This window comes from Hypoxylon trugodes (assembly GCF_022578975.1).
Source record: "Hypoxylon trugodes strain CBS 135444 unplaced genomic scaffold F4822scaffold_8, whole genome shotgun sequence".
Lineage (NCBI taxonomy): Eukaryota > Fungi > Ascomycota > Sordariomycetes > Xylariales > Hypoxylaceae > Hypoxylon > Hypoxylon trugodes.
Window position 1 is genome coordinate 901,011 of NW_026250023.1, and position 14,147 is coordinate 915,157.

General features: G+C 46.4%; 6 protein-coding genes across 6 annotated transcripts; 4 read left to right on the forward strand and 2 right to left on the reverse strand.

Annotated features, from left to right (window-relative positions):
- Window positions 1-642: 642 nt before the first annotated feature.
- On the forward strand, window positions 643-2,454 carry F4822DRAFT_412946 (Clavaminate synthase-like protein). The gene is made up of 4 exons (XM_051459000.1): window positions 643-1,014; window positions 1,069-1,555; window positions 1,613-1,912; window positions 1,967-2,454. The coding sequence occupies exons 1-4, from the start codon at window positions 738-740 to the stop codon at window positions 2,127-2,129; spliced, it is 1,227 nt and encodes a 408-aa protein (XP_051311170.1). The 5' UTR covers window positions 643-737; the 3' UTR covers window positions 2,130-2,454.
- On the forward strand, window positions 2,280-5,387 carry F4822DRAFT_343273 (amino acid transporter). Its single transcript, XM_051455837.1, has 10 exons — window positions 2,280-3,211; window positions 3,268-3,507; window positions 3,562-3,657; window positions 3,711-3,786; window positions 3,848-3,858; window positions 3,957-4,226; window positions 4,293-4,467; window positions 4,527-4,640; window positions 4,688-4,740; window positions 4,792-5,387. Exons 1-10 carry the CDS (start codon window positions 2,944-2,946, stop codon window positions 5,265-5,267), a joined length of 1,779 nt encoding a protein of 592 aa, XP_051311171.1. The 5' UTR covers window positions 2,280-2,943; the 3' UTR covers window positions 5,268-5,387.
- Window positions 5,388-7,247, reverse strand: F4822DRAFT_343316 (Di-copper centre-containing protein). Its single transcript, XM_051455838.1, has 4 exons — window positions 6,648-7,247; window positions 6,436-6,598; window positions 6,285-6,370; window positions 5,388-6,234 (listed from the first exon to the last, which is right to left on the reverse strand). Exons 1-4 carry the CDS (start codon window positions 6,860-6,862, stop codon window positions 5,508-5,510), a joined length of 1,191 nt encoding a protein of 396 aa, XP_051311172.1. The 5' UTR covers window positions 6,863-7,247; the 3' UTR covers window positions 5,388-5,507.
- Window positions 7,248-8,273: 1,026 nt separating this feature from the next.
- Window positions 8,274-9,700, forward strand: F4822DRAFT_432250 (uncharacterized protein; the record flags this gene model as incomplete). Its single annotated transcript, XM_051461619.1, has 6 exons — window positions 8,274-8,429; window positions 8,484-8,507; window positions 8,557-8,926; window positions 8,987-9,104; window positions 9,156-9,254; window positions 9,313-9,700. The coding sequence occupies 6 exons, from the start codon at window positions 8,274-8,276 to the stop codon at window positions 9,698-9,700; spliced, it is 1,155 nt and encodes a 384-aa protein (XP_051311173.1).
- An 845-nt stretch (window positions 9,701-10,545) lies between these two features.
- Window positions 10,546-11,623, reverse strand: F4822DRAFT_412954 (alpha/beta-hydrolase). The gene is made up of 2 exons (XM_051459001.1): window positions 11,440-11,623; window positions 10,546-11,323 (listed from the first exon to the last, which is right to left on the reverse strand). Exons 1-2 carry the CDS (start codon window positions 11,528-11,530, stop codon window positions 10,656-10,658), a joined length of 759 nt encoding a protein of 252 aa, XP_051311174.1. The 5' UTR covers window positions 11,531-11,623; the 3' UTR covers window positions 10,546-10,655.
- Window positions 11,624-11,855: 232 nt separating this feature from the next.
- On the forward strand, window positions 11,856-13,520 carry F4822DRAFT_445366 (MFS general substrate transporter; the record flags this gene model as incomplete). Its single annotated transcript, XM_051463368.1, has 2 exons — window positions 11,856-12,188; window positions 12,252-13,520. The coding sequence occupies 2 exons, from the start codon at window positions 11,856-11,858 to the stop codon at window positions 13,518-13,520; spliced, it is 1,602 nt and encodes a 533-aa protein (XP_051311175.1).
- Window positions 13,521-14,147: the final 627 nt, after the last annotated feature.

Genomic DNA, 14,147 nt, shown 5'->3' on the forward strand with positions numbered 1-14,147 from the left:
ACATAAATGATACTGTGCGATATAGGGCGCCGAAGATAATTATTATTTTTTCTACAGGGGAGACTCATTAGCGTCGTTTCTAGCTAAAAGTAGCTGACGGGATATATCAAGAGGGAAAAACGCGGGGTGGAGTGGATGGAATTATGGAAGGCTGTTTCAACGTATCGTAGCACTTTGGTAATTAATATGATTTTGGAGTTGAGTTTCGACTGAAGACCCGATGTTGTGATGGTGCTTTAGAGTACTTGCCTACCTTCTTCTTAGTTTTAGCTCACTTGCGGATTTCCTTATTCCCTTTTATTATCATACGCCTGCTGTCTCAATAGCTTGCAGCGAATTCGTCGTCGACCTACTTCTCTAGACAACGTTCGGACACTTTCACGAAAATATTTCCTAAGAAGCTTAGTCAATACTCTAACAGAGAACGTAGTCTGCTCTTCGGCTTTAAATGCGATATACCTATAGGTAGCACAACAGCGCAGTTTATTAGGAATTTACCAACGTAAATAACGATGTCGCGGAGAAACGACCCCCATGGCTCGGCCCGAATATACTGAGGGGTTCCTTGGTCTGGTTGTGAGTGATATCTTCCCTTAATGACGCAATCGGAGCATCCCCATTTGGAGTTTAGATAACTGGGCATAAAAGAGACAGAAAAAGCAAAAAGGCATGCCGTGCGTCAGCCACGTTTAATAAGTAAGATAAGAATCGGCACCGAGGGATTGAATTCGATAGCCATGGCGACCGCCACCTACGTCACAACTCCCCCGGCTTTAGCTCCACCTGGACAGCCCGACATTTCTTACGCGCCGGACTTTGAGAAATACCAAGTCCGGCGAGAGAAACGCATTAAGGCTGGTGGATTGCAGAAGCTGCTTCCCGAGGGGCTTCCGGGACAGCTTAGGGGCAAGCTGGTTTGGGAGGGCGATACTCTTGCGGAGACGTACAATTGGACTTATGTTCTGACACCCAGTCAACTAGAAGAGATTGAGAGCGCGGTGAAACACTTTAAATGTAAGTGGCCGGAGTATCGCTCCTAGGGCGCTGTGCTGACGGTATGTTCTTTAGCGCTCAATCTACCCCTTGGGTATGTGAGCCAGGAGAGCTTTCCACTGCCAGAATTACATTCTGAGCTTCGACGATTATCGGACGAACTCCACAACGGCCACGGCTTTTTTGTTATACGAGGTTTGCGCGTTGACGAACATTCCCGCGAGGAGAATATTATTATCTACGCGGGTCTGTCAGCACATATCGCACCTAAACGTGGCCGACAAGACAACAAATTCGATGGTAAACCTGCGGCCGTCACACTATCTCATATCAAGGACTTGAGTGGACCTGGACGTAATGAATTAATCGGAAGCCCGGCATATACCACGGACAAACAGGTATTTCATACCGATTCTGGTGATATCGTATCTTTATTCGCCCTCGAGACAGCTGCCGAAGGGGGTGCAAGTAAGCTTGCCAGCACATGGAGAGTGTATAACGAGATCGCTCGTACCCGCCCCGACCTGATTCATACTTTGATAAATAACTGGGACGTGGAAAAGTTAGCCACTTCGCGTTGATACATAAGTTGAAATTCGACATAACTAATAACTTGTAGCTTCGCTGAACAGCAGTACACATCGAGGCCCCTGATGCACTACCAACCAGCCACAGATTCGACCCCAGAACGCGTTGTACTGCAGTATGCCCGTCGTTCGTTCGTCGGGTTCGGCGCCCTACCCCGAAGTCCGAATATCCCTCCCATCACCGAAGCGCAAGCTGAATCGCTTGACACATTGCACTTCCTGGGTGAGAGGTACTCCGTTAACACATATTTTGAGAAAGGAGATATTCAATACGTGAACAACTTGGCACTATTTCACGCTAGAGACGGGTTTACAGATGCAGGAGATAAGCGGTAGGTTAACTCTGTCCAGATGAACTAGATATAAGGAACTAAGTACTCTGAAAGGCGGCATCTCTTGCGACTCTGGTTACGCGACCCTGAGAACGCGTGGGAGACGCCACAACCGTTGAAGACTAGATGGGTGGGTCTTTATGATGACTTGAGACCAGAGGATGAAGTTCTGCCATTGGAACCATACATTCGGAGCGCCAGCAACAAGAGTAAATGAGCTTCTCAATTGCGGCTGCTTGGTGAATGTAACAGTTATTAGTACGTTGAAATTCACCAGAGCAATTGCTTAAGGTATAGTTGATAATGAAGTAAATTACACCTATGAGTGGCCCTGTCGGTTCTATTTCAACCGCCGTGATATTAATTGCTTAATGCCAAGTTGGTTTCTGTGTTACCACTGGGCTTGATCCGTCGGCCAAGCACGGATTTGACGTGGGGTGCGTGGCGGTATCGTCGGCGCATCCGACTAACTTGTCTCACGCCGCGTAGCTTTCTATGTCTAGCAGATTATCTCCCATCATCTACCAACGTTACTTGGCAACATCTATAATTTTGCCATGACGGATTTCAATTCCATCGGAATTAACTGAATGATCTGAGTGGACCAGGGCGGTTTTTCTTAAGTGGTGTATGCATTGGATAGTTCCGTAACATCGTGCCCCGTCGTACATGGTTGTCATGATCAGCCATTCTTGCGTGATCGCGCCCCTCTCACAAAGGGAAGGAGATTTTATCTGGACAGTCTATTAACCACTCAATTCGACTGTTTATCTATCGTTACCCTACCATCCGGATCCAACCACACGGATTCGGTGGTTCAATTCATTTTCCTTGCATTCGGTCTAGAAGCTTTCTCAGCTGGCTTTTAAAACCCGATTGTATCCTCGGTAGCTCCCTCGTCATAAAGCTCTCGAGCCTACTACTGCGATAAGCGCGACTTGGTTCTATCGATTTTTATTAGTACCAATCTGTTCCAGTTATGCAGCGCTAGTGACGATATTTTCGATCGGAAAAACTGAGCTTCTGTGACTATGGGGATTCCGAAATTTTGGTCGCGATCCGCTGGCACCGAGGTCTCAACAGCCGATGTCAATCCTTCTAGCTCGGATGTCTCTGTTATCCATGATGGCGATCTCGCCTATACTATCGAAAAAGCTCAAAATGGATCAAAGCCATCATACCAAGAGGCTGCGGGCGCCCCTGTGGAATCTAAGTCGCCCCTTGGTTACGATGTCGGTTTCCTGACTGTCATATTCCTTAATCTCAATCAAATGATCGGTACCGGCGTTTTCTCAACGCGTAAGGCCTCAGATTCGCACGCGTTCCTTAGATAATTGCTAAGAAATATTTTATAGCTGGAACGATTCTGGGGAGTACTGGTTCTGTTGGACTCGCTCTCATCTATTGGACCATTGGCCTTCTATTAGCACTCGCAGGATTTAGCGTATACCTCGAGCTGGCTTCTTTCTTCCCAAATAGGAGTGGGTCCGAGGTCGTTTACCTTGAGCAAGCGTATCCTAGGCCAAAGCATTTCTTCCCAATTACCTTCGCCTTCTACACCGTCGTCATTTCTTTTTCAAGTAGTAATGCCATTGGTGTGTAATCGTCGAGCCAAAATATGTGGAAGTCTTACTTACTCCTTCCTCTAGTCCTATCGCGATATCTATACCAGAGTGCTGGCGTTACACCGACGGATTGGCAGTTGAAGGGTGTTGCGATTGCAGCTTATACTGTTGCAAGCTTGTGTGGGTCATTTTAACCTCTGAGAAGCTTCATTCTTTCTGACAAACCGGTTTAGGTGTGATCGTCCACAATAAGTACTCGCTCTGGTTAATGAATATTCTCGGTGTCCTCAAGATCGGGACTCTCGTCTTGTATGTTCAGACCTCTTGAGCCAGATTAGAAGGGTATCAGCTAACAGGAATTGGATTCTAGTATTAGTATCGGTATGTAAATGCTGTTCTCTTACGCCAACTACTCAGATATTCTTCTTTTACTACTATTACTATTTATCGCTTTTGTGGTAGCCGCTAATTTCTTCCAGCGGGTCTCGTCGTACTGGGAGGAAATGTGTCCCATATTCCGGATCCAGGAGCCAACTTTCGTAATGCTTTCGAGGGCACAACGAACAATGGCAACGATTTATCAGTCGCTTTGGTCAATATCATATTCACGTATACAGGCTTCGCAAATGCCTTTAATGTGGTCAACGAAATCAAAAATCCGATCCCAACGCTGAAGAAGAACGGTAACCTCTCGATTATTATCGTTGGCATTCTTTACATGCTCTGCAACATTGCGTACTTTGCTGCAGGTAAGATAAAAAAACAAATATTGCGGTCATACTCGGCGACCTGGAATCTGACAGAGATTACTATAGTACCTAAAGAGGAGTTTGCCCAGTCAAAGGAGACAGCAGCGGGCCTTTTCTTCGTGACTGTGTTTGGAAAAGGGCATGCCGAGAAGGCCTTAAGTGTATTAGTACTGCTAAGTGCCTTTGGGAATCTACTCGCGGTATTGATCGGTCAATCGAGACTAATCCGCGAAGTGGGAAGGTTCGTCTCGTTCCATGAAATGCCTTTATATGACTATACGGGGGTTAACTATCTGCTAGGCAAGGTGTATTACCATTTACCAAGATCTGGGTTTCTACGAAACCATTTGGTACTCCCCTAGTACCATACGCGTTAAAATGGTTGACGACATTCATTATGATCGTAGCACCACCGTAAGTAGCTCGCTTTCTGTCTATGTAGCATTTATTAACATGTTTAGCCTTGGTGATGCATTCCAGTTCGTAATCTCGCTAGGAACATACCCAGATGGAAGTAAGTTGATGCCTTTACCTAATTCTCCTTACGGCTACTAACATTATCAAGTTTATCATCTAGCACTAGCTATAGGCCTCTATCTAGTGAGATATCGGCACGCGCGCCTTAATCGACCCGCACCGGAATTCAGGACGTGGCACATTGCGCTTATATTCTACATTCTCCTACAAGTTTACGTTATCGCAACACCGTGGATTCCACCGAAGGGCGGCCCGTATGCTGGCGATGTTTCATTCTGGTATGCTACGTACTGTGTCGTGGGTATTGGTATTGTTATCTTAGGCGCCATTTACTATGCTGCATGGGTATACGTACTACCGAAATGGGGTGGATACAGGTTACGACCGGAGGTAGTGAGTGAAGATGGCGCGACGGCACATAGGTTAACCAAGGTGCCTGTGAATGAATTGGAACGATGGGATGAAGAGCACGACGAGGCTGGTCGTCTAAGACGAAGGCACGTTGCCAACTCAGCAAGGTCTTCAAATGGCGAAGGTAACGATCAGGAGCCGAAGACAGTCTAGAGTCAATACTCTTAGATCTTGACGTCGTTGCTCAGGAGGGGTATCACGTGCCCTTGAAACTTGATGATGTAATCCAGTCATATAGCCATTACATAATTGAAGCTGAGACGTACCGAGGTACTCATTGATTATCTAATCACGAAAGCCTCGGTGACTAACCCAACTTACGTCATCAGGAATATTTCATAAACCTATGTACTTCTTACATCTTGCGCGATTTTATACCGTCCTGACCATCCCTTATATGTAGGTATAGCAGAATGGACCATCATTAACACTCATCAATTCCCTCATCGTAATGGGACCTCCTCCAGCATATCCGAGATCAATTATGTCGTCTAAAGTCGTGGATGGGGATGGTGGACTATTCAAAAATGTCCCAGTGCCCGCGATGGCATTGCGACGGTTCTTGTAATCGAGTATTTGCCACGTCCACCAGACTAGGTCTATCATACCGTGGTGTAAATAGAATACCGGATCGCCTGGTGAGGTAAATACATCACTACCAGGGTCACCTCCAATGGTATAATGACCACCGCCGTGGACACCTATCGAGCCGGAGCCCGGTACTCCCTGCATGGTTAATTGGAAATCCGCAATGTTGTTTTGTTTTAGGATGAGTTCAACAATGGAGGTAGCATTTGCGTATGCGGAGTTAACACCGGCGGAGATATCTCGTTTCAGACATCGAGGATTGTATTCGAGTCCTGACCCTGTAATGACGGTACCGTCATTTAGTGGGAGGCTGACAGGGCCTAGATTCACCTGCATATCCTTGAAGGGGCCGGATGTCACACACCCACCCCCGGTCCCTGGAGGCAGATATACAGGTGGGTAATCGCCAAGGGTTAAGGTCAGGGGTCCTTTTCCGGCGATATATTCACCATTTCCGGACATGCTGTACTCGCCACCGTCGAAAATTGGCGACGATGCCGGATCCTTCGCGTAGAGACCCCAGTTCCAGTATCTGGCATAAGTTAGCATTGTGCTTTAATGCGCAAGGCAAAGGGAACTCACGGCTGAGAGCCAGTATAACCACATTCATTTTTCAAGGCCTGTTCATACGTCCAGGTGAACCATCGATGCCACGCGAGGAAAGTACCCTTACAATTGCCCTTCAGTTAGCCAAGGTACGTAGTAAATTTTGATTTTCATGAGCAGTACTTACAGAGTAGTGGATGTTTAATGTTTGATTTATGTGAGTGGCGACGAAATCGTCATATCTTGATCTCACACCGGGAACTAAATTGGTAGGTGTTTTTGCGGGAAGAGATTGGAGACATAGGACGGCAGAAGTGTATGCCTTCCGTTCATCTTGACTAAGGGCACCCCTGAAGTCATCGTCAGTCTTACATTTTCAGGGGAGCCCTTTCCACTTACCAAGCGCGGCGTATTGTGAGGTTCTGGATAGTACATGTTTGTGATCTCTTCTCGTTACTAGCGGCTCTGTCATCCAGGATATCCTCTTGGGTTGACCTAGCTTGGCTAAGTAGATCATCTAGCTGGGAGAGCGAGTCAGAAGTCTCATCAGAAGCGATTGGAGCAGCGACTGCTGCTGAGAAGAGCAGTGTACAAGTAAAACGACGAATATGCATGATGTATGAGACAACTATAAAGCCTAGGCGGATTAGTTTATCGTCAATGCGTTTTACGCACAGATGGCTTCTAGATGATCGACCAACAGGCAAAGATCAGTCCACACTTGACAAAAATCGTTGTCGATCGGTTTCGGAGAAATCTGAGGATTTCAGCTCCTTTTAAACTTATCAACGCCCGTGGGGAGCTTCATAATTCATTTTCCCTCTCCTCGTGTATCCATCAATAAATACCTCGATATTAACTTAAGAGGACGTATAATCCGTGCTTAACGGATTTCCTTTTCTGATTGGGCTAGGTAATCCGCGTAGAGTTCTTATTTTATATTAACGAAAGATGGTCTAGATCATATACCACTATCCTTCTATCTTCATGCCCCATGCATTATGTTCCTATCCCCTAGAGGGGAGACTGTGTTCTTTTAGAAAGATGGGTCTATCTTTTTCAGAGACCAATCATCTAAAATGCATAGAGTATACGCTATGTAACATCACTTAGCCCGATAACCTGGCTCAGTGTATACATGGAATTCTGACTGCATAGTATAGTCGCGTTTGCGCCAATTAGATTTCCCGGCAAGCTCGGATATCGCCCTATCCTTGACTGATCGAAGGGATACGATGGAAGTTGACTATGGGCGGCGATCCAGGACACCTTCTTGGCGAGCTTAGATCCCACGTGTTAGGGCCCTTTATACTCGCAATGCAATCCCTTGCAGTAAGAATAATTTGTTTACAGACAAAGTTAATAACGAGAAGTATATGATAAACTAAATATATGGCCAGCCTTGGAGTTTTGGCATTTTAAATGCGACTAATCGCTTCTTTGCAAGTATATAAGGCGTTGGGGGTTGAGATGCTATACCCTACTATGTAGTAATACAATCACAAGCTTCTCGGTTTAGGAAGCAAGACTATACCCATTGTTCGATCAAAAGTTCCAGTAAAGTAGCAAGCGCAATCCAGGTACAATGCCTATGCGATGGACTTCTTGGCAGGGACTATAGCTTACCTTAGTCTCCCCCTATCCGCGCCATCGTTTAGATGCCCCGGTCTTTTCAGGGACGGCGCTATTGTTTAGTCCAATCCGGAATCATCGTTTGCACACTACTTGCTAAGGGAGGAAAATTTCCATGAACTATTCAGTGTCCTGCCGCTAGGACCCTTCCAAAGTTCCTAGAGCAAAGGTTGACATGTTCCCTGCAACAAAATTACATTTCAATCCATCGTATGACTTGCAGCTCCCATCGGTCGGTATAGGGGCCGGGGTATAGAACAAGCGAGCTAAATACGATCCATCGATACCCAGTTATATAGGCCTAATGGGTGCCTTTAAGAAATATATCCTCCCCTACTTTATGATGCCCCTGTCTGTGAGTTTTCTTGACGAAATTTTGTCTCGACCCCAACAATGTCGACGATTGTTCCTCCTGGCACCGGTCAGCCCGATTACAATCGAGGCCCCGAAATAGCCGGGGCGGTGGTATCAACGACTCTCGCTGCATTGGTTGTAGTTTTGGCAAGGATATTCGTGCGTGTCCGCATGACCAGGAGCATCGGCACTGATGTAAGCGGCCATGCTGGACTTATTGATAATTATTGATGCGCTAACTAATGCCAGGACTATGTTATGCTTGCAGCTATGGTATGGAGACTTTATTTTCTTCAAAGCAGTATACTAATTCACCGTATAGCTTCTCTCTTTGACTGGAATGGGAATTGTCATCGCTCAGGTTCAGTATGGAGCTGGTCGCCATGCGGTGTATCTAGACCCCGAAGTGAATCGATTCGGCCTCAAACTGAATTTCATCTCACAGCCCATATACCTTTGGGCTATTCCTATGGTCAAGGTGTCAGTGGGGTTCTTCTTGATACGAATCAGCCCTTCGGTTTACTATAAACGTATCTTACAAGGAGTGATGACCTTCCTTATCGCTTATACCTTTGTCTGCTTCATGACGTTGATGTTACAATGCAAAAACTTAGCAATACTATGGGATTCTCGCGTCGAGACAACATGCTGGTCACAATCAACGCTTCAAGGCTTAAGTTATGCTAACTCAAGTCAGTCTATTCATAATTTTTCCTACTACCAAGGGCATTGTCGCTGACTCGTAGTACAAGCCGTCAATATCGTAACCGACATATTCTTCGCTCTACTACCGATCCCGATGCTTTGGAATGTTAAGATCAATGCTCGAACCAAAGCTTCACTAATCTGCGTTTTAGGCCTCGGTGTATTGTATGTCCCAAGCTGTTGTTTTATCTCTTTTCTAATCTAACCATTTAACAGTGCATGCGCTGCTGCTATTGTGAAAGCTGCGTTTATCACTAATTATGGAAAAACCGGCGATTTTCTTTGGGACTCCGCCAACCTGACAATTTGGATAGCGTAAGGCCACCCCTATGGAGCTGTTTTCAAAAAAATATTAACTGTATTCCTATATCAGAACCGAAACGAACGTGGGGATCATTTCTGGCAGTTTGCCCTGTGTTAAGCCGATGTTTAAGAAAGTCTTCGACAGCTCGCTACGATACGGATCTTCGCGCAAGAAAGACGAATACGACCTCCGTGCCTATGGTCGCGGTACCAATCCAAAGGGCTCGAGATATATACAGTCACAAACGGGAAACGGGATCGTTCGAAGCGGGGCCGTTCCTAATAGCTTGGCGGACAACATCAGCGAGGAGAGCATCCTGACCCAAAAGCCTAATGAGATCACCAAGACTACCGTCATAACAATCGATCGAGGTGTCGATGATCGAGGCGAAGCCTCAGGTGAAGTCGCAGGATGGCAGAAGGACTACCCCGAGCGAGTCGTAGAAGATAGACTATGAGGTCCCTCTTTTAATGAAGGAATAATATTATAATGCAGTATCACACATGATATAAACTGAGTATCCAGTTATTAATTAGACTATCTTGGCAAGCTTGTTGACGACCCATGTAATACCATTTTATATAGTTATTTAGGTAGCTGAGAAAAGAAGACGAAGAAAAGGAAGAATAAGAAGAGGATGAGAAAGACTAGAAAGAAAAACAAAAGAAAAAAGAAAGGATAAAAAGGGCAATATACCTTAAAAAAGTATGAGCTGTCTGGGCGTCTACCTAGGTAGGTACTGTAGAGTGAAGGCCCCCCAGAAAAATATGACGGTCATGTATGTGTAGAATTGATGATGTATTATCAAGAATCTAAGGTAAAGCTATGATGTGGAGGATGAGCTACATAGTAAGGTCTGAGAGAGTTTAGTCATAGTACATCATGTGATGTGAAGCATCACATCTCCCCTTTCACAAAAGAAAAGAAAGGAGCCATCTATGTACGCTTGCCGTACCATCCTCCACGACTCTTCAGAGGACGCCCTCGTCTCCTTTAATGCTTGCTCGGTTGCAAGTCTACCCTGGACGCCAGCCTTCTGACCGGAATCGTCATGCTTAGAAGGGGCAGGGTCTTTTGCCTTTGGGCCATCATTGGAGGTGAAACCTGGCCAAGGCATATTTATCGATGATGTCGTGAGCCGCCAAGGAAAAGAAGGTACTTTGATGGCGAAAAGTGACGCACGGAATTGTAATACAGCTTTTCGCAAGAAAAAAACGCGTAAATAAACGTAAAGTAATGTAATGTAACGTGACGTAATGATCGTAATACTTACTTTGCAATCACTCTACAAATAAAGGTTCCTTTACAATCTGCCTTTGGCACGGCCAATTAACTACGCTGCCGCTATGATAACTTATCATAAGAGTATAAAAAAAGGACATTAACTTTGTTTTGTCAGCTACTTGGACGCCTCATAGGTATTTCGCAAAGAACTCCGCGACCTGATTATATCCCCGCTCATACTCCGTCCTGTTATTCTCGTCTTTCAAATTAGCTCTTGCTCCCATCCAACCGTGGAACATTGTCTCGTATGTCTCCACGACTCCGGTTTTGCCTGGCCTGGATAAGATTTCCTTATACTGCGCCACGATATCGGCTGGCTCCTTGGGCGAAGCAAGACATATAAACGGAGCAGTTAAAGCCTCCGCATCTTCAGCAGCCAAGCGCCCCGGGTGAGCAGTCCCGCCCACTTTGAAAATCCTCCCCGGCCCTTCGTTACCCTCTCCGCATGCTATCACGCCGATCTTTCCTCCCCAACAAAGCCCAAAGACCCCCCAGCGGTCTCCAGTCGACGGCCATATTTCGCCGGCCAGCTCCCTTAATTCTATGAGCTTCTCGACATTCTTCGATACCACGGCCTTTTCATTCTGGAACTTAGCGAAGGCTGCTTTCTTCTCGTCTGTGTCGGCCGGCATCCACGCGGCCTGCATGTAGTCGCCCTCGAAGAAATCCGGAACTAGTACAAGCGCGTTGAGGCTGGCGGATAAACGATCTGCGCCTTGTAGCGCCTGGGGGGATAAGCCAAAAACATCGTAGACGTCAAATATTGCCCTCTGCGGGGACTTGGGACTAATAATATCTAGGTGGAAATAAGTAGCTAGGTTAAATAGCAAGAAAGAGAGGCAACGGGAGGTTTTGAAATGTTTACGGGCGTAAATTAACCCAATGAGGGTATTCAGAGGTGTATTTACTTACATGTTTTCAATCCCGCGATGGTTTCATATCTTCCCTTCGGTGTATACTCCGATGAGACTGGAGGTATTTGGGCACATGCGTCGGTCGCCATCTTTAACGGTGAAATGTGATCAAAAGTGAATGACCGAAACCTTCATCCGTCTATCCTCAACTCGAGCCTTTAATTTAGCGACGATAACGATACTTTTGAGAGAATTGAACCTGGGAGGTTTTATTGCCGGTGTATTTTTATATCGCCGTAGTGGGGCCGTATCGGCTACCCGATTTCGGCTCCGAGACCAATCCCGGTGCCGAATCGGGTTATATTAACTAATAGTATAAGGGAACTCGATGGAGCTTTTTCGTGAGGGTATTTATTCATCTACGCCCTACATATCCTTTCTCATTCGAAGTCATGGTAAATAGACATTTTCATCATGACCCAGGATCAGGAAAAGGAGGACTCAATTGCCCCTTCAGGGGTCATACCTCTAGCAAAACCGACAGACCATTCCCAAGGAGCCCACAGCTCCGAGAAGGAAGATCCTATCGTTGAAGATGTCGAGACAGGAAATCAGACACAGCAGTGCGATGAACCCCCTTATTCCGTTTTCTCGCATCGAGAAAAGGCTACTATGATCCTCATCGCGTCCTTCACCGCCGTGATCTCGCCCCTGTCAGGGGCAATCTACCTCCCAGCTATACCGTCAATCGCCAGAGACCTAAGTATCTCCACATCTCTTGTTAACCTTACAGTAACAACATACCTAGTAAGGCCCAAACCTATTAGCTCTACGCATACGTCTGAGTCACTAACAATCTACCAATCCTAGGTCCTGCAGGGAGTCGCCCCGTCATTCATCGCTAATTTCTCCGATGTATACGGACGCCGTCCAGCCTATATGATCTGCTGCATCATCTATCTCGCAGCCAATATAGGTCTAGCATCACAAAATACATTCGCCGCTCTAATCACCCTCCGCTGTCTCCAGAGCTGCGGAAGTAGCGCGACCGTCGCTTTGGGCAGCGCCGTAGCCGCCGACCTAGCCACTCGTGCGGAACGCGGCAAGTATCTCGGCTACGCCGCTATGGGAATAACGCTCGGTCCGGCACTAGGTCCCGTTATTGGCGGGTTGATAGATCAATATTTAGGATGGCGATCCATATTTTGGTTCTTGGCCATTCTCTCTGGTGTATTATTTATAATCCTATTCATCTTCCTTCCGGAAACCTGCCGAAATGTCGTAGGTAATGGTTCCGTCCCTTCACCATGGTGGAACATGTCTCTCCTAGGGTACATCAAGCAGCGTCGCCAACGAAACCAGAAGGCCGAGGCCGATAACGGGACAATTAAGCCCTCTCGAAAGCGCCCAAATCCTTTTGCATCCCTTAAGATACTTGCCGAGAAAGAAGGTTGCATTACTCTCGGTTTCGGCTCTATTATGTACGGTGGCTACTATATGCTTTTAACAACATTATCCAGCGAACTTTCGTCACGCTTTGGATTTTCCTCCGTCATCATCGGGTTATGCTATCTCCCCCTCGGTGTTGGGAGCTTGTTATACCGGCATACCGGTGGTTTCTTACTAGACTGGAATTTTCGCCGCCACTCGCGAGCCACCGGTATCGTCATCACCCACAACCGCCAGCAGGACGTCGCCGCTCTACCTATCGAAAAGATCCGCCTTGAAATATCCTTGCCATTTGTTTATTTAGCATGCTTAGCCATCGTGGCGTATGGCTGGACCATGCAAACCAAGGCGCCCCTGGTAGGCATCGAGATCTCGCTATTCTTCTGTGGGTTGCTCATCGGAGCTGCTGTAAATGGACTGAATACGCTGATAGTGGATACGCACGTCAATATGCCAGCTACGGCGGTCGCGGCGAATAATTTATGTAGATGCCTCGTCGGTGCTGCGGCGGCGGCAATAGGCGGTCCTTTGACAGGGCGAATAGGAATAGGCTGGACAAGCGTCTTTATCGTCGGCGTTGTAATTTTCCTGAGTCCTTTGCTATGGTTGGTAATGGCCAAAGGACCAACATGGAGGCAGGCAGAGAAGAACAAGGAAAATCCAAACACGGAAGATGATGCCTGTAGATAAGACTACGTCGTAGTCAGTTTCTGTACTAATAACATTGAAAACTAAGTGTTTAGAATTTCACAATCACTACTCTTGTTAGGCATATAATCAGCCTATATCTAGCCGTTTTCATATTCCATTCATCGCCACATTTGCACTCGCCTTGTAAGGTTGATTAAAGGTGCGAAAAAGTAATCGTATCGCCTGCTTCGAATCTACGCGACGGAGAAGGATCTATGGGAGAGGATCAGACACCCTAAGTTACAAATGAGTCATTTCTTATATAAAGCTACACTCCCCGTCGTTGCCGCCTTTGAGATATATCGTGTAACTATCCACATACCCGGTGGATTACAACACCACGTTAATGTATTAGATCTCACTTGGCACGACGAATCGTTATAATTTAACATCACATAAGAGCGGCATCTTCAGTAAAAGCGGCAATAGTATTCATATCTCTCTTATTTTGTGTCTCTATTGCGCAAGGTTTCTATGCATGCAGCGCCAGAAGCTACCTAAAGTTAGATACATAAGGAGCCGATAGAATCCCAAGCCCACACCGAGCGCAGAATGCCATGAGGCAAAGATTGGCAGGCTTATCATGTATCACTTGCCACGTGGAGAGACCAGAAATGCTTAACCTTC

Bases quoted from the DNA above. Each gene is read 5' to 3' on its own strand.
- F4822DRAFT_412946 (XM_051459000.1), top strand. From the start codon at position 738: ATGGCGACCGCCACCTACGTCACAACTCCCCCGGCTTTAGCTCCACCT. The intron at 1,015-1,068 runs GTAAGTGGCCGG...TATGTTCTTTAG, and splicing joins CGCGGTGAAACACTTTAAAT to CGCTCAATCTACCCCTTGGG. The intron at 1,556-1,612 runs GTTAGCCACTTC...AATAACTTGTAG, and splicing joins AATAACTGGGACGTGGAAAA to CTTCGCTGAACAGCAGTACA.
- F4822DRAFT_343273 (XM_051455837.1), top strand. From the start codon at position 2,944: ATGGGGATTCCGAAATTTTGGTCGCGATCCGCTGGCACCGAGGTCTCA. The intron at 4,468-4,526 runs GTTCGTCTCGTT...ACTATCTGCTAG, and splicing joins CTAATCCGCGAAGTGGGAAG to GCAAGGTGTATTACCATTTA. The intron at 4,641-4,687 runs GTAAGTAGCTCG...TAACATGTTTAG, and splicing joins ATTATGATCGTAGCACCACC to CCTTGGTGATGCATTCCAGT.
- F4822DRAFT_343316 (XM_051455838.1), bottom strand. From the start codon at position 6,862: ATGCATATTCGTCGTTTTACTTGTACACTGCTCTTCTCAGCAGCAGTC. The intron at 6,599-6,647 runs GTAAGTGGAAAG...CGATGACTTCAG, and splicing joins CTCACAATACGCCGCGCTTG to GGGTGCCCTTAGTCAAGATG. The intron at 6,371-6,435 runs GTAAGTACTGCT...GGCAATTGTAAG, and splicing joins CATTAAACATCCACTACTCT to GGTACTTTCCTCGCGTGGCA.
- F4822DRAFT_412954 (XM_051459001.1), bottom strand. From the start codon at position 11,530: ATGGCGACCGACGCATGTGCCCAAATACCTCCAGTCTCATCGGAGTAT. The intron at 11,324-11,439 runs GTAAGTAAATAC...ATTTCCACCTAG, and splicing joins CATCGCGGGATTGAAAACAT to ATATTATTAGTCCCAAGTCC.